Source organism: Rissa tridactyla, chromosome 5 (genome assembly GCF_028500815.1).
Source record: "Rissa tridactyla isolate bRisTri1 chromosome 5, bRisTri1.patW.cur.20221130, whole genome shotgun sequence".
Taxonomy (NCBI): domain Eukaryota; kingdom Metazoa; phylum Chordata; class Aves; order Charadriiformes; family Laridae; genus Rissa; species Rissa tridactyla.
In genome coordinates this window covers 70,099,123-70,121,805 of record NC_071470.1, presented here as the reverse complement: position 1 = coordinate 70,121,805, position 22,683 = coordinate 70,099,123, and the positions used below count along the sequence as shown (strand labels likewise).

The window sequence follows — 22,683 nt, the reverse complement described above, 5'->3', positions numbered from 1 at the left end:
GAATGCAAAATAATTAAGCAAGTAATTTGTGAGTCTCTGACTTCAAAATAACACTCCCCCCAACATTCTCAGTAATTCCATTTTTAGCTTTGACCTGTAGTAGAGGCAATAACAAATTGTTTTTGTCTTCTCACAGTTCTAGTTTTGCATTATAACTTAAAAACCCATCCCAATCTACTGAGATTTTTGTATGCTTTGTGATGATACTATTCTCACTTAATTGGCAATGACACGTTAGTTTTTAAATTACTTTAGATTATTTTTTTCCCCTCAATGCTATCAAAGTATTTCTCAACACTACAAAAGGAGCAGAAAATCCCCAGTCAAAACTTTTCAATACTAGATTATCTACATGAAACAAATACTTTTAGGTATTTTGCCTTCCTTTGACATTTGAAACCAGACTACCGCCTTCCTACAGGGCTGCTTTCTGAGGCTCACAAACAGCTTGGCATTATACAGAGAAGACTCAGCTCGGTTTTCTAAACAACTTTTTCATGCCACGCCACCCACACGAAAGACTTTGGGGCTTTCCTCGCCTCTTCAGTCTTGATATACTTCCTTTTTGATTCCCGTGTCTCTAGTCAGTGTGCAATGTGTGGCCTGGAGGTTTGGCTTGTGACTCTCTGGATTTGCTCGATGCAATATGCTGATATACACATGCCTGGAAGGATTGACAAGGTATGCTCGCTACACCTAGAAATTAAGCAGATTTTGTGGGCTTGAGAAGTGGAAACTCAAGTCCAGGCTTGAATGTTAGGTCCTTCATTTTGCTGTGTGTGCGTTGTAGTGTTCCCGTAAAGGGGAATGCTGTGTGTGTGTGTGTGTGTGTTTTGTAGCATTCCCCAGGGGAAATATCAAAATGGTAGCTTCTTTGGAATTGGAGGTACAGCTGCGTCTGGGAATATGGCACAAACTCTACTGGTGTGAAAAATGGGGGTGCTCCTGTATCAGGCACGTTCATCCTGTGAAACGCTGTAGTATTGTTTTTCCCCGTGATGCTCAAGTATTTAATTTGCTGGAGCAGTGCGGTGCAGCTGGCAGAAAGGTTATGTTATACACACCGAAAGGTCCCAGCAGCGCGGTTGGTCCCGGTGACCAGAGCCCACCGATGGCAGCAGGCACCCGGCATGGTGGCTGGCTTTTTGCAGGGTGTAGGCATAGGAGGACTTGGGGGCTCTGCCAGTAAGGATTTCTGTTTCGAGCAGACATTAGATAGGTAGTTCAGGGCTGATGGTGAGATTCAAAAGCAAACCATTTCACAGTGATGATCTCGGTTATGCTTTACAACGTTTGTTCAAGGGAAAATGTCTATGAATTGGGGGGAAAAAAAACAACCAGAGAGAAACAATAAAAGGCTACGTACGATGCCAGCTGCCATTATAGGCTGGAGCTTTATTTTGAAAGCATCATTTTTAGAAACATTGCTTTGAATAATTTCATCAGTCTAAAGAAAATTGCACCTTATACCTTTTTGTTCTGCTTTCAGAGTGGATTTTTATGGAAGAACAGGGCTGTTCTTAGTGTTGGGCAGGTTAAGCACTGCACTTTCGGAAAAGCTCTCTGGAAAGACGTTGAGCATCATGTGTTGCAGTTGCATAGCGATACCACGGTCTTTGCTCTGTGATGAATAATTCAAACAAAAGGGGCTGGTGGACTACAAATAATTGGAACAGATTTTGTGAGTGTACTGTATAATGGGGGGCAGCGGGCAGTAATGGGCCTTTTCCAGCTTTGTGCCCTCCTCGAGACTGGGTGATAGAGAATTCTCGTCAAATTTCCAAAATATAACAAATAGTCCCCAAACACCAAATAAGTATTCCCTATCCTGGGTAGAACTGATAGTTGGAAGTAAGGCTTGAACTCGAAGGAGAAAGAGTGCTCTTATTTTTTTGTTTATTTTTAGTGGGTAGCATTGAGAAGCGGTGTACGCAACAGTACTCACTGGGAAGGCTACAAATAGCATGATCACTAGCAAGCTGCCAGTATTTAGGAAAAGGAGTTTTCTGCATCCAGCCTTCCTTTTAATTCCCACCTTAGGAATTTCATGGGGACTTTCACGTGGTCCTAAGCTTTGCACATGTGTTATCCCTATACCACAGAAAAAGTAAGCACCCTTTTCCCTGCGTGGGAGAGCGTTAATAGCTATGTCCAACGGGCAAACATGCGTCCTTCTGGCTAGCGGGCAAATGAAATTTGAAGTCCGGTGTTTTTACTGAACGCAGACAGCTGCCTTGGGATTGTCTGGGAGGTTATTGAGCTTTCGGTTTGATCTTGGAACCATCTTCCTGTGCAAATGAAGGGTAAGCATTAGTTAAGAATGATTACCTTAAAGTATTAGATGCTTTAAGATGTCATGTGTTTCTTCATTAAACAGCCTTTGAAAATTAAAATAAAGGTCATCAGCCCAACCCAGTTGTGTGGTTAACGCTTTTTCCTGGTTTGATTTGATCTGGTTGCTTACTTCAGGCAGTTATAGTCTTATTGGGGGACAGCGTATGAACTCTACATCGGAGGAAAACAATTCTGCGTAGCACAGCACCTACTCGTGGCTTTGCATGTAACCGGTGCTGTGAAAATGGGCTCGCTTTGGACTGCGCAGTGACCAGCGGAGGTCCTGCCCGCAGTCGGTCTGTGCAGTCACCTGTGGTACGGGCTGGGGGGGCAGTGGCTTCCCTGAAAGGTCGGGCACAGGGTGCAGTGACAAGGGGAGTCTGAGCTGCGCGCAGCAGAGGATGGAGGGAGAAGTAGGATTCGTTCAGAAAATAGGAAAGCGCTACCAGCGTGCAGCCAAAAGCTGCAGTCACTTTGGTTCTTACCTGCGTGCACTTAAGCCAGATAAGCTTTTTTTTTTATGCTTTCTTTTATCTCAGTGCAAATTATCACAGGCGAGTTATAACTGAAAATAACAAGGCTTTAAAAATACTGAAGTTTTACAGCTGCAGTGTGTTGATGCTGGAGGACCTCCTCTTTCTCACATAAATTTGAAAGCACAGCAGTGCCCTGAGCTCAGCGCCCGCTTTTCAAATGATAAAATGTTGTAACTGCTATCTTTTTTTCTTTTTCCCCTCAATCCTAGGTCCTAATTAAGTAGTAACTATAAGAGCAGTAACTGCAGTAATCATTTCTCTTTGCACTGATCTAATCTGAAGCCACGAGCAGCTGCAATACTTATGCTACGAAGGATTTTTCCCCTTTGGCATATGTTGCACAGGCTGTCCCTCGATTAGGTTACAAGTGCTTGAAGGCTATTGATTCTTGCTCTGTTTTATGAGAATACTCCTCTTTTTAACAGTTTCATTTCTCGGGTTTGAATTTTGAATGATCGGGTTGTGAAACAGAGGTATTTACGCATCTAATTGCCTGTTTATCTGGTCAGGGAAGCTCTATGATAACACAAAATCCCCTTTCTCATCCTTGAGCTGCTGGAGATCCCGTGCTCTGGGGTGTTGTCCTCCTCCTGCCAGATCACCCACACCAGGTGGCCATAAACGTTAATAGTACTTCTTAAGGGGAAGTGTTGTTGCGGCGCTGCTTACCGACATCCCCGAAACACGCTGCATGTGTGAAAATTACTGTGCTGTGGAAATAACCCTGGGTTTTCGTTAGGCTGATTTGGGTGTGTTGCTAGGCAACTCGGGGCAACAAGGGGGTAGTGTGTGTTCTTTGGGTGGGTGCAGGTCCCTATAGAGATTTCCAGGTAAGTAACATAGATGTGAGAGAGGCTGATCTACTGCGACACAAGAAGTTAAGCCCCGCAAACTTAACTTTCGTTAAGAGGTGTTTTTTCGAGAAAGAAATTGGATTAGACCCAGGGATGACGTATCCTGTTTGATTTCTTTTCCCCTTGCGCTCTGACGAGCTTTGTGTTTAGGCAGGCTTTGTTCCTGGCTCTGGCTTGCTTTAAAAAAATTTGGGAGTGTGTCTCGGGGTGTCGAGGGTGATGTGCTTAGCTTGATTGGCTCGGTTTGCTTGCGAGTGCTTTGTTCTTCCCACCACCCTCAGGTCAGTTGTGCAACATGCCCTACCATTAAAAAAGGGAGGAAAAAAAAAAAAAAAAAAAGAAGAAATGCTGAGTAATGCCAGAGGTTTCTCAAATGGCTGATGCAAACCTGGAGAATTTGCATCATCATTCAGCTGGAGTAACTTGGTATGACAAGAGCTTAAATACAAGTCCACGCGGAAGCTGAGCTACTTTCCAATGATAGGGCAGTACCAGCTCGCAGTGTGAAAGCGCAGGTGTTCCCCAGCACTGCTCAGATCGCAGGAAAGGCTCCAGTACGCTCTAGGAGCTCGCTACCTGTGCGGAGGAGCAGCTGGAAAGATAAGAGAGGGCAGAGGAAGAGACTAAGTAGTTGGCTACGCAGAGAGGAAGAAGAAAAAAAAACCACCCTGAGTTTCTGCTGCAAACTTTTTTTGCCTCTGCTTGCCGTCGGTGTGCTGGTGGCACCGGAGCATGTTTAGGAAAGCTGCTGTAACCACCGTCTCTAATGGAAACTACTTGCAGGGGCAAACTAATGGCAGGTTGCCCTCTATGGACAGCGGACAGCCAGCCCAGGAGGGAAAAGTTGTGCTGAAGAAGAAAGTGACACTTTTGAGGGGCATATCCATCATAATTGGCACTATCATTGGAGCTGGCATCTTCATCTCTCCCAAAGGCATCCTGAAGAACACTGGCAGCGTGGGCATGTCCTTGACTGTCTGGACAGTGTGTGGTATCCTCTCGCTCTTCGGTAAGTCCCTTAAAAGTTTCTAATTGGTCCAGAGGGGCGGTCGGTGGATTATTGCTATCGTTTGCCTGATTTTGCCATTGGATAGTGTGGCAGAGTGCGGAGCTCGAGGACCAATAGGGCTACAGAAGGTTTTTGCTGCGTGATAGGTTGCGTGGAGGGCACAGAGGTATGCAGCTCCTGTCCCCCCGGCGCCTGCCCCGTAAAGATCAGAAGCATAAATTATTGTTTCTTACGGGTCCCTAAAGGGGAAAGTAAACGTCCATTTCATGCCATAAAACGTGCTGTATGTATAGTGTTTTTCTTCTGGCTGTTAGAGGTAGTTTACGGTTTGCTTGTAAGGCCCCCGGCAGCCGGGGATGTGGGTCGCTCCCCTCGAACACCAGCGAAATGTTTAGACAACTCGACTTAGTTCCCTAGAGGCTGGAGCAAGGTCTGAGAGGAATAATTCCTACCGGACATAAGCTGTATTGGCACAAAAGGGAGCAAGGAAATAACACTAATAACCCTTCTCCCCAGTCTCATATTACTGCTCTTTACTTCGTTCCTCGCTCATGATACTGCTTTGAAAGACTGCGCTGCAAAAAGCAGTGTGATGGAAACAAATTTGTAATGCGAGTTTTATTGCTGGCCTGCCTATCATGACAGTTTTTTTACACATTTTATGTATTTTTGAAGAGTATTAAATTCTGAAGAATGCCAGTTTATTTGTTCTGTACACAAAACCCCCGTTCAGAGTGGAAAACCCCACTCTGGCCTCGGCGGGACAGAGGGTCCATTGACATACTTAATGAGTTAATCTCAAAGAAGCTGAAGAACTAACATGAATATTGGCTTTATTTAAAACAGAAACGACTTGTTTTCTGGCAGGAGGTAAAGAGGACAAACACGGACTAACACGTGTCTGCTTAATAGGTGGAACATGCAAATGCCACCCTGTGTAAACTGGCTCTGAGCTTAAAAGAAACATGGACTGTTTACAAGGCTAAGCCCACCCAAGCCAAACAGACGGTGCAAGCGAGTAAGGACCCATTTTGGTCAAATGTTAAGTGTGTTGGTACAACGTGCAGCGTGATCTGTTGTACAAATGTGGAAGGTCCTGCCTGTAACCAAAATTCCCCTATAAAGAAAGGCCACAGATACAGTTTGTAACCCTGTCAGAAGACCTTGCTCTTGATTTAGTCAAAGCAGAATTTTCTTAAGCATTGCATTTTTTGCTTTAATTTTAATAGCAGTAATTTTCTGGCTATGAAGTGAAGTCTGTACAAAAAACCCCACCAAAACAAAAAAACCAACCCCAAACTCTTTTATCAGATGGATTTTTCTAGGCCATTTTCCAGATCTCAGGGTATGAAGAACTGTGCGATTTGTCCCAGCAAAAGATACTATCTCTTTCTCTTATTGGACCTGCTACAGTTATTTTTTCATATTTTTTTTTCATATAGTAAAATCACATGCAAGGACCACTTAAGGTCTTGCTGCGGCTGTGTGTATAACATGTATCAAAACACAATTTCATTTCATCCTGAACCTAACAGAAGAGGCTGCCAAGAGAAAACCCATCCATAGCTTTCGTTTTTTTTAGTGTGGCTGTAAGAATTCCTTTAAGTATATTTTCAGGTAAGATGAAGAACAGCAGATAAAAGCTGCCACATTCTTGCAAAGCCCCAAACAAAGTCGATGAACAAGGATTGAATTTGTCATAATGTGTACATGTTATGTGGTTTTGACAACTGTAGTTTTCATCTTAAAGTGCTGCAGCATAAAAGCATGTGGAGAACAGAGCCGAAATTGAGTTCATATATGATGCTGATCTTAACTCTATGTGATGCGGTGTTTACAAATTTTATTACTGTTTTCATCTGCCTTGTCAGACTCTTCTAAAAGGGCTGCCTACATTTATCAGAGGTGGGACACTTCTCCACTGATGTGGTCCACCTGTGGAGCTGAGAATCCACTGGCTTTATGACTGGGTGATGGCTCGTTGAGCAACAGTAGCAGACGGTGCATGGGTGAAGAAGGCTTCAGGCAGGCCACAGAATCACAGAACAGTTTGGGTTGGAAGGGACCTTAAAGATCACTTAGTTCCAACCCCCCTGCCATGGGCAGGGACACCTCCCACTAGACCAGGTTGCTTAAAGCCTCAGGTCCTCATAGTTCTTGCCTGCTCTGTAATGGCAGAGGCAGCGCCTTGTGCCAGCAGCAGCCTCGAGGAGCTCTCTGAGAGCTGCTCCTTGATGGGAATGCCACTAGCACTTGCTCCGAAGGGGCCTGGACCACTTCTGCATGAACTGATGCAGCAATATGAAGATGACCTGGGTTTTATTTTAGTCAGTGTAAATGCATCAAAGGATGAAGTGAACCTCCTGCTATGAAGACATGAAGTGGTCTGTGTTTAAGGCAGTGCAGAAATGAACTGAGCTTTCATTGGATTAGTAGTACACAACACTGCACCAGCGTTGAAAAACCAGGGCTAAGCCGTCCCCTAAATTTTGTATATAAGATGTTGGGAGAGCTATTAAGGAAAATTCTTAACCTGCAATTCCTTCTTCCAAATTTTGGCCAGTCGATTGCTTCGCCTGTGGCTGAGGAGCGGGAATACGGTTTCCCCAGTTCCACAGGGCTTTTCTTCAGAGGCTGAGCCAGGCATCTCTGGCGCTGAAAGGAGATGATCATCATTTGATAACAAGAAAACGTGTCAGAAGGCTTTCACTTGGCGGTGCAGTCAGGCTGGGTGGGGAGCTGCATAGCTGGCATGACACAGCGTTTTGTTGTCCCTCTTCAAGAGATCAAGATGAGTAATGAAATGTGTTGATAGTAAATAGGTTGTTCCGTGGCTTTATACGTAAATGTAACAGGATATATATACAGTTTGGTTAACTGCAAGTCTGTCTGAATTCATTAAAACTTGCAAAATTGCTTGAAAAAAATGATTAAAATATATCCAAAGTAGCTGTGGTATCACAGCAGCTCTGTTGTTTAGCTCATTAATGTTTAGAAAGGTGTTTCTGGATATCTCTCGTGATGCCACACTTTAATTCTCACAGGTGCCCTCTGCTATGCTGAACTAGGAACATGCATTAAGAAATCTGGTGGTCACTACACCTATATCCTGGAGGCCTTTGGCCCATTACCAGCTTTTGTGAGAGTCTGGGTTGAATTGCTCATCATTCGGTAAGTCTATCGTGGCTTTTCTGCTTTTCTTTTCTGATGGCAATACACTTTCCAGTCATAAAGAAAAAATCTCCAATACATGATGGGCAAGGCAAATCAAATATGTCTCGATCAATGAGCTGTGTTCTTTTAGTATGGTTGCTTCAGAGAATTTAACAACGCTATTTTGCTTGTCAGCCTTGAAACATTCAAAAAGACATATGTGCGCGTATGGGGAGGGGAGGGGGGGAAGATTCGAAGACAACTTCCTGGCACAAGTTCAGCTACCTGCTTTAATTTTGCTAAGCTTACTGTATCCATTACTGTCACTAGTAATTCTAATGCCCGTGCCTATTTATAGTATAGTGGAAGAGGGAAGTCACCTTTACATTTTCTCAGTCTTGGCACTAGCTTTTGGTGCTGTTGCTGTTATTTGTGGATGCAGAAATAATCCCTGGTGAAGCTACTGGCCAGTAGTTTTCAGATTTGGGGCCACCATGTATTCTTTATATGTCAGTTCAGGTCCCCCTTTTTTTGTTTTTTATGGGGTGTTGGAGAACTTAACTCTTGTTTACTATGAAAAGCACTGACTGGCCAAATAAAGCAACATCTAGTCCTTATACATCTAAAATGTCTAAAGTCTTGTCTTGGTGTGTAAGCCTGTGACTCATGCAGCCCATGACATTGTATAGGTGAATTGCAATATGAAGGTGCCAAATCGTTGAATCATATAAAATAAATTTGCATAATGTAAATGGATCTTTGTATCAAACACAAATGTGGCTCTTTGAATTTTTTATTTTTTTAATTTTTTTTTTACAGTATTTCTGAGGCTGGAGAGCTTGTTACATGTAGAACAGGGCAACTCACTTATGCAAAATGAGTTTAGGAATGCTGCATTCCTGCCTCAGGCCAGTTAGCACTCCTCTTCCCTCTCTTCCGCAATCAGCAAATTAGTCACAAAAGCGCAAGCCCCATTTCAAATCACAGCTATGTTTACATAATATTGACAAGTTCTAGCATAGACTGTTGAGTTGAGCACTGACAGTGCTGAGTCATTATGAATCTATAAATCCTTATCTTGTTTCCGGAGGAAATCATTGTGTATGTCAGACGGTCCCTTCCATCCTCCCCACCCATATGTAACCTTTGAATTAACTGCATAATTTCCATCAAACGTGATGAAAGAGCAGATGTCTTAACTGTAGTAACTTTTTGCCAAAAAGGAAAACCAGACGGAGGAAACAGACCTATGTTTTCACGGTGAGCAGCACAGTGCTGTGAACGTAATTATGTCATTGCACATCATAGAATCAACAAAAGACAGCAGTGTTAGAAATCCCCCTCTTCACCCGCACCTTACTAGGCAGGGGGACCTTATTAACCTAGGCACAAATACCCACAAGAAACCAGGCTTCATAAACTCCTCTCCTTGTAAACTTATTTTTTTTTTACATATGACAGTGTCTCAGGAGTGTCATGAAAACACTCTTAGTCATCGTGATCTGCCCCACACCCAGAAAATAATCATCTTGCATGGGAAGGAACATCAGTGGATCCTTTAATCATCAAATCTGAGAGGCAGCATGGGAGGTGTGCTTGTTATAACTTGTGATGATCAGGGCAGCGCTGCCGAAACTCTGTGTAGAGTTTTATATCTGACTCCTGCGTTGGTAAACTAATTGGCTGCTGCTATTAAAAAAGTTGAGACCTAATGCGTATCTGGGTTTTTTTTTTCGGTAGATGAAGTTGCACACACACTTCTCAGCTAAGCCGTTTTTTCCTCTGGAAGATCGGAGGATTATCACACCCATGGGCTGGTGGAGCAGCCGCAACCAAAATAAATATTTCCTGTTCTTGTATATCTTTTCAGCCACTATTTTACAGTCTAGGACACACTTAAACTCCGCCCACATTCTGATTAAACGGTGCCAGCATCACCTGCTGTTTAGATGTGCCTTACACTGCACTGCTCCTCGCCCAGGACAAGTAGGAACTTTTTTCCTCCCCAAAAGTCAGGTTGTGGGTATACTACATGCCTCTTTTTTTTTTTTTTTTTTTAAAAAAAAAAAAAAAAAAGGTAGTTTTTCAAACAAATGAAGCCAGACTGTGTGAACGCATTGCCTGTAGTGCTTAATGATGGTGGTTGCTAAACACAGGTCGGGTGAAAGTGCGCTGCCAAGTGACTCGCTCCCCTGCGGTATGTGCTGGGGCGCTATACCTGCTCCTTTCCTGGTAGCTTTCTGTGCTCCTTGTCCTTCAACAAAAGGTGGCAATGCCCTTTCTGTCCGCTCCTGAACAGACAGTTGTTAGGGGGCTGCCAATCTGTCTTTAGGACTGCAGTCAAAAGGAATCGACTGCAATCAATTCCCCATTCCTTCAACTTTCTCCTCCATGGCTTCACTACACTGCCAGCAACATCACAGAATCACAGAATGGTTTGGGTTGGAAGGGACCTTAAAGATCATCTAGTTCCAACCCCCTGCCCTGGGCAGGGACACCTCCCACTAGACCAGGCTGCTCAAAGCCCCATCCAGCCTGGCCTTGGGCACCTCCAGGGATGGGGCATGTTCCCCCAAACACAGGAATCCGAGAGACACAGCTATTTATTAGAGGTATAATTTAGAAGCTATGTTTTTAAAAATATACTGGTATGGATAGCAGCATTTAAGAGAACTCTTTAAAAAGACCTTTCTTAAAATGAGAATGAAAAATCCAAGTTCTGGAAAAAGGAGCTGGAACTGAGGAAAAAAAAAAGTCTGGGAAAGCTACAAAGATCTGATCTTTCATCTGATCTAGGACATTTCAAACTACTTTTGGCAGGCTGCAGTGCTTAAAAGCCGGAAGCTTGGTGATCTTCTTATGTAAATTGGAGATATTGCACTGAGGTGAAGTCAGTAAATGCCTGTGTAAATCCAGCGCTGAGGACACTTGGTCCCTGAGCAAAGGCAAATGTTGCAAAGCCAGTTGTTGGCCAGTAAAAGGAACAGGTCCTCATGTGTGGGTGATGCACAAGCAGCAGCCCTCACATGTCCACGCAGAGACTTTCCAAGGAAGATACTTCTGTTCTTTGCTGCTCTGCAGTTTGGTCCAACACAGTGCGTGACGTTTTGGTTGAGTCATAATGCTAAGAAAGTGAGTTTTGTTTCACAAGTGAAACTCCCTTGTGGAAAATTCCTTTATCGTTCGACGAAGGATAACAACTTCTCTGCAGAATTTTTACACTGGTCCATAGTGTTTTTAGCAACTATATTTTTATTAAAATTCTGCTGGGTGAGGTGTTGTTTTATTAAATGCCGTAGTTTTTTTTTTTTTTTTCCCCAAGAAATTTTCTTGGATTCTTGTTTAACTCAAAAATCCTTTGAGGCAGAAGCATATGCCCTTTTGTCCTTATTGCATGTGAGTGCGTGATGAAGCCCAGATGCCACCAGTTGTCCTAGGAAGGGTGAAAGTGTCCTCCCAAACCCAACCCGAACAGACCACTGGAACTGTAATATGCTGACGGTGTCTGATGTGAGGCATACGGTAATTCGCCATTAAATGTGTCAGTGCTAAGGCTTCTGGCAAACATTTAGCTTGTCTCAAAGAGAACGGCTGTATGAATATCATGCGCATTTCAAATTTGTCAATGCAACAACTGCATACCTTTCTTCGCATTTCTCTGTTCCATGGTAGGTGCTTTCTGTACTTCAAGGATTTTTGCTCTCGCTTGCAGTGCTAGAAAGTTGTTAGTCAATAAAAGGAACAAATTCTATTTGCATTTTAGGAAATCCTGTTTTCATTCATTTTTTGCATTGTCTGAGATTGTAGTAGCAGACTTTTGGGTAGGTTTTGGATACTTATTTTCAGTAAAGCTGAATTTCAGCTTGATTGAAATTCATTTCCTTGTGTCTCTGAGGGGTGAGATACACCTGGCCACTAAAATTCAGTCCTCAACGACTTTTTCTCACGGTTTTGCCCACGTAATCTAATTCTGGCCACGTGCACTTCAAGTGAGCGAATGAAGATTTATATCGATACCTCCCCTTTCTGTCTACGGCTGCTTCACAACATGGCCGTTGTAAGAGCAATCCTGGCGAGAAGTGATGCTGTCAAGATCAGAACCGCTGAGCGAAGCGAAACTGCTCTTGGTTTCCTGCTCCGTTCAGAAATGATGGTACGCAGCAGCATAGTTGCAAGCAGGCACCGCACCACAATTAAGTACGGTTCACGGTTCTGCGACGGTGAAGTTACAGTATGATCCTGTATGAATGTTGTCTGTGCGCTATTGCAGCTTTATTTCATGATTTTTGTTGTTGTTTTCTCTCTAGCCCTGCTGCCACAGCGGTGATATCGTTGGCATTTGGACGCTATATTTTGGAACCTTTCTTTATGCAGTGTGAAATCCCAGAACTTGCGATTAAACTTATTACAGCTGTTGGCATAAGTAAGTAGCCAATTTTATCGTTTAGGGAAGGGTAAAGATGATGTAAATTAAAAAAAAAAATCAAAAAAAAGGACAAAAAAGTAATTGTATGCTGAACAGGTAATTGTCTGATGTGAATCATTACAGAATGACTGTGCATCCAGTGCCAAGGGCATCAGCATGACTTTTTGCCTGGGTATGTGTGTTTGTGAACATATGCAGTAGTAAAAAAAATAGCAGGCTTTATTAACGGCAGGGAAAACCTATTGCTGGGCTGATTCTGTTGCCATTTTAATTAATGGCAGAACTCTTTTTACTTTTGTGGAAGCAATTTCTGTCCCTAAGAGATGGTGAGCCCGTGCCAGAGATATGGAAGAATGATTACCTGATTTTAAGTGCTTTGCTCTACCTCTGTTTTAGGAGGCAATTGACTGCCAAGTATGATGCCATGAAGAAATGTAGTTCTCTCGAGTGGAGCACAGGCAACATGAGATCATCTTCCCTAGTCCCACTCTGTCCTTCATAGCAATAAAATTTATCGAGGCGCTTGCGGTTCAGGAAGCAGGAACCCAACTGATGACTTTGGGAGCAGGGCGTACAGCTTGATGAAAATGCGTGTCTGTTACCAGCAGCTTATCCTACCCTTGCTAACTTTGCAATTAGTGTAAAAGGGACCATTTAGGGCTACGGAGAAACAATAATAGCCAGCAGAAGAAGGGAGGCTACCCTGAGACCAGGAGCTTTACGGTGTACCTGGGCTGGTGTGGGAGGCTGCACCCGGTCTAGTGGGAGGTGTCCCCGCCCATGGCAGGGGGGTTGGAACTAGATCATCTTTAAGGTTCCTTCTAACCCGAACCATTCTATGATGATTCTATGATTCTATGAAATGGGAGGGTACAAATCGTGATGCGAATGGGACTCTCGAGCCGTGTGCCTGTAGCGCCAGAAGCTTGGCTCCAGTTCTCTCTGGTCACTGGTGACGATGCTCCTTGCACACTTTCACATTCAGCTGTGCTGGGAGGAGAGTGCAGAGTAGACCTGAGTAATTGGTAACAGATTGTCCCTTTCAATGTGGTCAGTGCACGTATCAGAAACAAAAGGACCGAAAAAAGGAATTAAGACATGCAAAATGATCAAAGGCACACAGGAGACCCCTTCGGTTTTGCACAATAATAGGATCAGATGACTTTTTCTTTCTTTGGGGTAGGGAGTTCAATTGACATTCAAATTTCCAGTCTCCAGGTTACTGTGGCTTTTTGTAGGAGCTCTCTTGATAAGAGTTCCCTTCTGCCAGGAGTGTTAAAAAAATCAGTATGTGACCACGTTTCTTTCTAACTTAATTATGCACAAACTATAGGTTTCATAGGAATAATTGAATTAAGGGCTTGAATTTTGAGGTCAATGACTTTTTATAGCTACATCTGTCTAAAATATTTCAGTGCAAGGTAAGGGTGAAACAGATGTTCCGTAACTTCAAGGTCACTGAGACAGAAGGAATGTTAAGTGAGGACTCCATCAAAGCATTTTGTTAAGTGCAAGTGATTCAAGCACAATAAGTGAACAATTTGAAATAGGTTTTTATTGTGTTTAATTTAATTGAAAATCTGTGTGGTAAGCCAGGGCTTCGCAAAGTAATTAAACAAAGAAGTAGCACTGCAGGGGGTGTGCGTGGAGTTACGCTGAAATAATTACAGCCTAAAGGGAGAGAGGAGTTCACAGCACACTGCTCCTATGGCGAGCACGGGGCTGTACAGCGCAGGTAGGATGAGCTGTCATTTCACCCAAAGAAGGGATTCCTCTGGGAAGTTTGTGACGGTGAATGGGACAACACTGAGGAAAACAGTGACATTTCAGGCTAAGGCTTTACCTATATTCTTTGCGTTATACTCTACAGTGGAGTTTCATCTGTAGTAGTCGTTGATCATATGTTATACTTAAGCTCAGGGATCCCAGAGTGTGTGACTGTTATTCCTGTATGGTAAGAATGAGCTGTTGTGGTGGTAATTGCTGTGAATGTTTTGTATTGCGCATGTAGGCGGGGCGATAGGTAAGATTAAAGGGTTGTTGAGCTGAACAGACACATTGGAGCCCTGAACATCTTATAATCCAATTCAATGGTGCCAAAGGTAGTGTTTGCTTCCATTGAAAATTTTAAGTTAATCAGAAAGTGAACCGATGTGCCTTTTGTCTTCTTATCCACTTCTGGTCCCTCTTCCCTCCTGTGCGTGATGACAGAGTGCGTGCTGCTTATCTGTCTTTATTGCATGAGGGAAAGGTAGTGGGAAGCACCATCAAATGCTGTCCTTGGATGAGACTTTGTTCTGTAGTTTTACGTTGTCATTTCTGACCAAGCTAGAAAGGGCAGGAAGAGGTTTTGAAAAATCTCCAGCTGATTTCCTGCCCCCAAACACAATCAGCATATATAAACCACTTCTGATGGATGTTTAAGACCGTTCTAAAACATTCTTAAAACCTCCAGAGAGGGAGTTTCTATAGTTTCACCTAATAATACTGTAGCCTGCTCTCTTCTATAGTTGTCACAAGACAGCTTTTCTCATTTTTTTTTTCCCCAGCTAAACCTCCTTTTCTGCAATTTAAGCCTATTATTAAAAGGTTGCCTGAGATGGATGCAACCAGGATTATGACGGGGAGTGGCAGATACTGTTGCTCCTCTACCAACTGCAAACAAGTCCTTCTTGTAGAGGGGCTACAGCCCATTCTGCTCTCCATCATTCCACCTCAGTGTCTCTGCAGTGAAAAAAGAACGACAGTGCTGCAGAGAAGATGGAGACCAGATGAAAGCTAAAATGGAACTACTGGAGATGGTGACCTTTAAAAAAACCCCCTCATTCTTGGTTTATTATTTATAGGAGAAAAGCATGTGCTGGGCAAAAAATTCCCCTCAAAATCACATCTGTTCTGAGCAATTTTGAGCAATCTGTAGAACGAAATTTTCTGTTCCACAATATGGTGCTTTCATTTTTATTTTTTATTTTTTGAGATAAAAGCAACCAACCAAAAGGTCCAGACGTTTCAATGGCTCATAGAGAGAAGGATGCTTGTGTTGGAGGTTCTCTTCAGATACCCCAGCTTTCTGAACCTCTGAAGTAAAGGTTGCCTGTTCTTTTCAGACTTAGAAATCACTTTAATTCACTTGGTATTTCTCAAGCAAATCTCCATGAGGAGAAAAACCTAGGCAAATACAAGACATGCATATCTCAGTGCATCTGTAAGTCTGCCATAAACTTTTTCTAAACTCAGTCAATTTAACTGTACCTGAGAGCAGAGCAGACATCTCAAAGATATCTAACTCCTAAAATTTTTATGAAAATAAGTGGCCAAGTAGAGGAGGGAGAACCTGGATGTGTCCCAGCATAGGGAAGGACAGCTGAAGAAAATGCAAACAGGAGAATGAGGTCTTCTAAATGCCCAGCTTGGCTTGAGTTGGACACAACAGCCTCAGGACACAAAGCAGAAGTGATGCCATCCGCCTTTATTCTGATGCTGAAGACGGTCTTTTTAGGAGAAAGAGTTAAAAATTAATTTCTCTCTTTAAGTGAAAGCTGGTAGACTCCTCTGTATTTTTTGTTTATTCTAGTGAAGGAACATCCTACCTCCCTGCCTATGACCATTGCAAAGCATGGCGACAGACAGGGCAAAAAAACCCTATATTCATGTATCGCTTTATTTATATTTTTTAGTTTTTCTCCTAACAGTAAACTTGAATATATTGGTAAAACAGGAAGGGATAAATTATGCTGTGCAAAGGTATTGAATCATACTATCAATATGTAACCCGAATAGATAAGCAATCTTAACTGAGCCTGTTCTAATCTTTTCACTTGGCCTCCATATCAGAAAGCAGATAAACAGGTTTCAGCTATTAAAAACTGTGAGACTGAAAGCAGGTTACCAACTCACACCTGTTTTCAAAGTTTTTACACTCATTCATGCGTATTTGGGGCATTTTTCACTGCAATAATGTAAAATTTCCACCTCTTTTATTTGGAGGTCTGCCAAAAAGACTCAAATACCCTGAACTATGGATGTTAGAGGCAAAATTATGCTTGAAAACCAAGGTGAGCTCTACAGATCTATCAGTGCTTGCTGGCAAATAGTCCAGCCAAAAGCTTTATTGGTATAAATTTAGTGTGTATGTGAGTCTACAGTTAGTTGCTTTTTTTTTTTTCCCCCCCCATCATGGCAGATATTACAGATGTTGCTATCTACTGCTGGTGGTTTTCAGACAAGCAGTTTAAGACATCTTTTGCTTGCAGGCATAGCAAAATCTGCTCTGATGGGTGCTTTTGTGCCTCCTGTGACTTCATTTTAGTTGATGCATTAGGATCCGCAAATTGAGGGTATTTTTTGTTTTATGTGAATGCCTTGACCTGACAAGTTAGGGGAGGGTAGTTTCCTTGGTTTCCTGCTGAGGCAATATACATACGTACATATATTCTTGAAAAGTAGGCCAGGATGTAATGCTTACTGCTGTTTCTCCCATTAGATTTCATTAACCATCTATAGCTGCGGCTGCGTGAAGGAAAGAGATTGTGATCGGTGCTACCATTGTGGTTGATTGTTCGTGAACACCATTTTATTCTCCCTCCACACTCCCCTTGGTTAGGATTCATCTCGCTTTTATTTAGGTGTTTAGTTTAAGGTAATTGTCTATGCTCCCCATAGAGTTAGCGGGGAAAGAGGGAATGTGACGCTTCCTGAAGGCAACTCGTCTCATTTGAGATAGGCATGTGAAAGAGGTGCTATTATTCATTCTCTGGAGGTAACTATCTCTTCATTGAGGATGCAGCCATGCTAGATGCCTGATTTTTAGTTGGCAACGTTAGAGATGAGTCCTCCTTTCACTGTCCTTTTTTCCAGGGGGTTGCTGCTTCCTTCTGATCCTTGCTGTGATCTCGTATCAAAGCGCCTGCAATCAGTTTCTTGAAGTATCTCCATAAGGCCCTATTCATAGAAGAGAGGTGTTGAATAATGACCGTGGTCCCAAGATATAATTTCCCTCTTGAATCCTACCACAGATATCACATTCTTTTCCTGCTCTTTAGCAACTTTCTTCATGACTCCTTTTCCCCGTTGCCTTTCACTATCCAGTCGCTCACACAACTAGTATGATGCTGATACGTGATAGCAGTGTAAGGCCCAACATAAGAAGGTCATGCACCTGTTGGATCGAGTCCAGAGGAGGGCCACAAAGATAATGAGAGGGCTGGAGCACCTCTGCTATGAAGACAGGCTGAGAGCTGGGGTTGTTCAGCCTGGGGAAGAGAAGGCTCTGGGGAGACTTTATAGCGGCCTTTCAGTACCTAAAGGGGGCTACAGGAAAGATGGGGAGGGACTGTTTACCTCTATAAATATTCCTATATTATAAGACAAGGAGTAATGGTTTTAAACAGGAAGAGGGTTGATTTAGATTAGATATGAGGAAGAAATTCTTTCCTGTGAGGGTGGTGAGGCGCTGGAACAGGTTGCCCAGAGAAGCTGTGGATGCCCCATCCCTGGAGGTGTCCAAGGCCAGGCTGGATGGGGCTTTGAGCAGCCTGGTCTAGTGGGAGGTGTCCCTGCCCAGGGCAGGGGGGTTGGAACTAGATGATTTTTAACATCCCCTTCCGACTCTAACCATTCTATGATTCTATGATAAGCTTCACATTCCTATATGTCTTTTATGTACACAAAACTGTTAAGAGTAAACATTGTAACAAGACTTTAAATTTTTATAGCCTATTAAGTCCAATAAAATTAAAATCTAAGAGCTTGAGTCTCAGCCCTGCAACCTGAACTACTCTATTTGTGCAGTCGTCCAGCTCTGCAAGGGACTTTATCTTATAAAGGAGCATCAAAACTAACAGTACGTACACTGGATTGACTGTGGGTGTAGCGTCCCTTCAGCTTCCCAATTAAATGAAGGTCCTCGCAGCGTCCGTTTTGCTTTTGCTATTTGATTAGAAAGCCTCAGCTGAAACGTTTGGCTGGCTTGGACTCACAGTTGGGGATGGAGAAGGTTTTAACAGAGCCTGCTCACAAGCAGGCTGTCTTCATGAAAATAGCAGCCTGCATTTTTTTTTTCTTTCAAGCCAGTGTAGCTCAGATTTGAGTCTTGTGATTCGTGTGCGGCTGGCCAGCAAGGAAGGTTATAAGTTTCCGTGTGAGTTGACATTAGCGTTTGTACTAGTTTGCCATCCAGTGACATTCTCATATGTGTATCAGAAGGATGAAACCAAGGCATTAGAAAACCTCAAGGAGGGCTCTCTGCAGGGAGGATGCTCATGTTACCTATTCTGACCTGTGTAAGGTAACAGACCGATTGCTGCAGGCAGCTTGAACTCTGAATAAGCTGGATGTCAAATTGCAGATCTTTTCTTACACATAAAACTCTCACTTGACACTTTCTCGTGACCTGGTCCCTGCCTGGGCTGCTTCTTCTGGGAAAGAAAAGCACGATATCCTGAACTTTCTAGGAAATTTGAAATGTACCAGTGCTTCGTTATGGCACTGGATTGTCTTCACAACTTAAACATCAAATGAATATTTTATATGTATTTTGCTTAAATGACAGGTGTTAACCTTCCTGGTAATCGAGTCCTAGGAAAAGAGGGGGCGCCTCAATCAGCGCTAATAGTCAGTAGCAATCTTAAAGGGATCTTTCAACACTTAAGTAAGTGAAGATATGTCAGGGCAGTATTGAGACAATAGAGTAATGAATCAGGCCCCTGAGATTTTTCTGGTTCCTGACAAGTATAGGTATACACGGAAGTAATGAAGCAAAAACTAAGTATTTGGATCTCAATTGATACTTTGCAGAAGTCTAAGTGATTTCTTTGTGACTTAGAAAAGAACGTCTCAGTTCTGAAATACGGTGAAATACAGAACTGGAAAAATATTTTGACCTTTAAGTTCTTTTTTGGTGAAATATTCACATTAAGTGATGTTGTGAGTTCATGTTGACTTTGGTAAATTGTTCATTTGAGCATGGGGTCCTCTCCCAAATAAAAATTTCAGAAAATACTTTTTTATTTTCTGGAGTTTTTATTTTGTTAAAAATATCTAAATAATACTTTGGAATCAAGATCACTTGGAATTTTCTCCGTTTTCTATTAAAACAGAACTACTTTTGATTTAATCTAGGAAGAATTTTTATGATATATTTCTTGGCCTTGCCTGGTGGGCAGAACCTGTATAAAAGACTTGGGATAAATCAGTGGGTTTTGCTGCCAGAAAGCTTGTGCCCTGCCAGATTTACAATGCTAGCTCATACAAACTAGCTCCTGGACTCTGGCGGGAGATAGCAACTTGTGTTTTTATGCGTCCCAAGATGCGTGATATGGCTGATGATAGAGACCAGTGCTCTTGAGAGAGTTTGAAGTATAGAACTACTGTGATGAGGAGCTAATTCATAAGCCCCGTACAATGGCAAGAAAGAGAAGATGAGCGAGCAGGCTTGTTTGACTGTGTTTGCCTTTCCCTGCAGCAGAGGGGGAAAGGGACTTTTTATCTAGTGAAATGACTCACGTTTTCTGTTCTATAGCTAAATATGGGGTTTGTTGGTTTTGGTGGTTTGGTTTTTTTTGGTTTTTTTTGAAATATCTAAACTCCTTTATTGATTCTGTTTTGCTAGGGTAATTGTTTAAATAAGCTAGAATAACTGGCACTCAAATGATAAGACCTCCCATCCTCCTGACAGTCGGTGCTGAAGTAAAGGCCCGAAGATGCCCTCCCTGAGCCAGAAGGGAGATGCGAACAGAGCAGGCAGGACATAAAAACCCTCCTCACTTATCTCTCCGTGTGTTGGTGAGGAGCAGACCTGTGCTTTGTTCTCAAGAAACAAAAAGTCTCCATTTTTTCACCAATTCCCAACAAAGATGGGCACGTTACTTGCACTCTGGCCCTCCTGCATCCCTGGCGGTACGGCAATAATAGAGAAGAAAGACTGGAAAAGAGGAGCGGGGGTAAATAATGTAGTGGGTGACGAATTTATGTGGGGCCTAAAAGGGGGTCAGAAAATTTGATATGATTATTAATTGTTACTGTTTTCTGAAAACACAAATCTCTACTCAAACCGTCAGTGATACAAAAATCTGGAGTGACAAGGGTTGGGCAATTAATTTCTTTTATCCAAGGCAGAGTCCTGCCAGCTGATGACCAACCAACAGCTAATGATTCTGGGTAAACAAAGCGGTAATTTCGTGCGGAGGGAGCCAGGCAGGGACCGGAGAGACAGATGGGCCATGCAGTGGGTCACACAGAGGGGCTCAGCTTGAGCTTTTTGTGCGGCTTCTGGAAGGGGAACGTGAGAAGTAGGAGGGCAGCAGCCTGGAGAAGGTTATCAGGGTGTATTGCCTTTAACGCACCAGGATCTATTGTGTGTGTGGCCTCTCTGCTGGCAAAGAGATTTTTTGGCAATTTCAGCGACACGAGTATTTCTTTCTGACTTTTCTTTTTCCCCTTGCAGCGCTGGTGATGGTCCTGAATAGCACGAGTGTCAGCTGGAGTGCCCGCATTCAGATTTTCCTTACCTTTTGCAAGCTTGTAGCAATTCTGATAATTATAGTCCCTGGAGTTATCCAGCTAATTAAAGGTATGAAATGAAAAGTAAATGCTTTTAAAGTGCTTTTATCTTTACCCTCCTAAGTCTTTCCCCACCTGCCTCCACCAAATAATGCTTATAGCAGCAAAATCTCTTAATTAGCCGTGCTTGTTTAACTGAAGCTCAGTACTGTCATGTAATTGATTAGAAGTGGAACTACACTGGGATGAACTGGTATTTCCTTCAGCATGCCAATGAGTCTATTCCGATCAGGCTCGCTTTTCAAACGAGCGACAGGATTGCACTTCTCTGTAATTTGCCTCTGGCGTGACCTTTGTGAAAGGGGCAGGATGGGCACACCCTTCCCCAAAGCAGGTGCCAGTGTCCTTTAACTGGGCGAGTGCCTAGTCCTGTTCGGTACTGGGTACGTGGTGGCCGAGGGGCCTCAGAATTGGGGAATATATGAAAGAAACAGTATCGTGGATGCCATTCTGCTGCTTTGGTGGTGTAAATTGTGAAGTTAATGGTGCTGTACTGGCCAGAGAAGCTGTAGTTAGCTATTGCTTTCAGGGGCTTTCTGCCTGCAAGTACTGGATGCTCATGCTGTATGCATGCTTTACTTCGTCCAAGTGACAGACTAAAGCATACGGCTAAAGGCAGTAGTCCGGGGGTAACCCAAGAATAGGAAGGGAAAGCAGAAGTGTTTGCAGGGCCAGAATTACTCTACCGACTTTATCAATGTTGCTGCATAAGCAAGGAACGTGAAAACACACCTTTGTTCTCCCCAGCAGCACCCAGCATGGACATGGCTGCGCAGGCCTTTCCTTGGCTCTCTGGAAGTCGTTTGGGTAAAGCCGTGCTGGCAGGGAAACTCTTTTCACTGACGTATGCTCAGCTACCTGAAGAGGCTTTTCCATTACTGCCCTAACAGCAGCGGGGAGCGAGATGGTGGCAAGCCCCAGCTCGCTCGCGTTACAGTAACGCTAGACAATAACTACCCAAAGCACAAGGAGCCATTCGGCGCAGAGGGTCAGAACGGGGAGCACTTTATAATGAATCGGTGGCAGATTTTATCTAACAAAAATTATCGCAGTCGTTGGCTCTGTCCCCGGGGATATGCTCTTTTACGATGCTCCACAAGGCCTCCCATCTGAGTCAACGGCACCGCATGAGGCTCTGCGGTGAGCTCAGTTTCTCAGGGGCAGGCTGTGGTTAGCAATAGGCTCTGAAATAAAAGTTTTCCTGTGTAGCGCTCTGCTGATTCACTCTTTCTGTTTTCATGTTTTTCACTTCCTTTCTGGCAGTTGGAATGCCTCTTCCCTTACCTCCTTTTGTGTGCAAAATTTCTCTCTGTTCCCATTCGCCCCATTTTTCCTAGACTTTTGGAACAGGCCAGACCCAGGTTTGGGTGGGGATTGCTGCCCTTAAGTAGCCCAGACAGAGTCCCCGATTCCCCACTGGGACCTTCCTCTGGCCACAGCTCTTCCCTTACCCAAAAAGCCTCCTCTTCTGTGGGAATTTTGACTGAGGGCTCGATAAAAACCAAGTAAAAGGTAGAGGATTTGACCCATTGCTAATTTAAGCCTGAATGAATTCTGCTTCTTCCTGCTCCTGTTCTATGGAGGATCATTGCTTCTCAGGAAATCTGGGATATTGTAGGGAGGTCTTACAAACCAGAGAACACCTTTTAAATGAAGAAGAGCATAACACAGCTCTTACATGTTTGCTTTTATAGATATGTAATTCTTAATGTAATGTTAATACAATACTGACTGTAATGTGGCAGGGAGTTACTAAATTTTTTTCAGTGGTTGAAATGTTTAAGTTATTGGGGTTTTTTACCTTAAAAACGT

The 22,683-nt window shown here is 43.2% G+C and overlaps 1 protein-coding gene across 2 annotated transcripts in view; it reads left to right on the top strand.

The window, feature by feature from the left end:
- The first annotated feature begins 4,248 nt into the window (after positions 1-4,248).
- Positions 4,249-22,683, top strand: part of SLC7A11 (solute carrier family 7 member 11) — a 61,633-nt gene continuing 43,198 nt past the window's right edge. For both annotated transcript variants that reach the window (XM_054202753.1, XM_054202754.1), the window contains exons 1-4: positions 4,249-4,733; positions 7,778-7,904; positions 12,194-12,309; positions 20,756-20,881. In XM_054202753.1, coding sequence (XP_054058728.1) covers positions 4,457-4,733; positions 7,778-7,904; positions 12,194-12,309; positions 20,756-20,881 — 646 coding nt within the window. In that variant the 5' untranslated portion in view covers positions 4,249-4,456. The remainder of the gene's footprint in view (positions 4,734-7,777; positions 7,905-12,193; positions 12,310-20,755; positions 20,882-22,683) is intronic.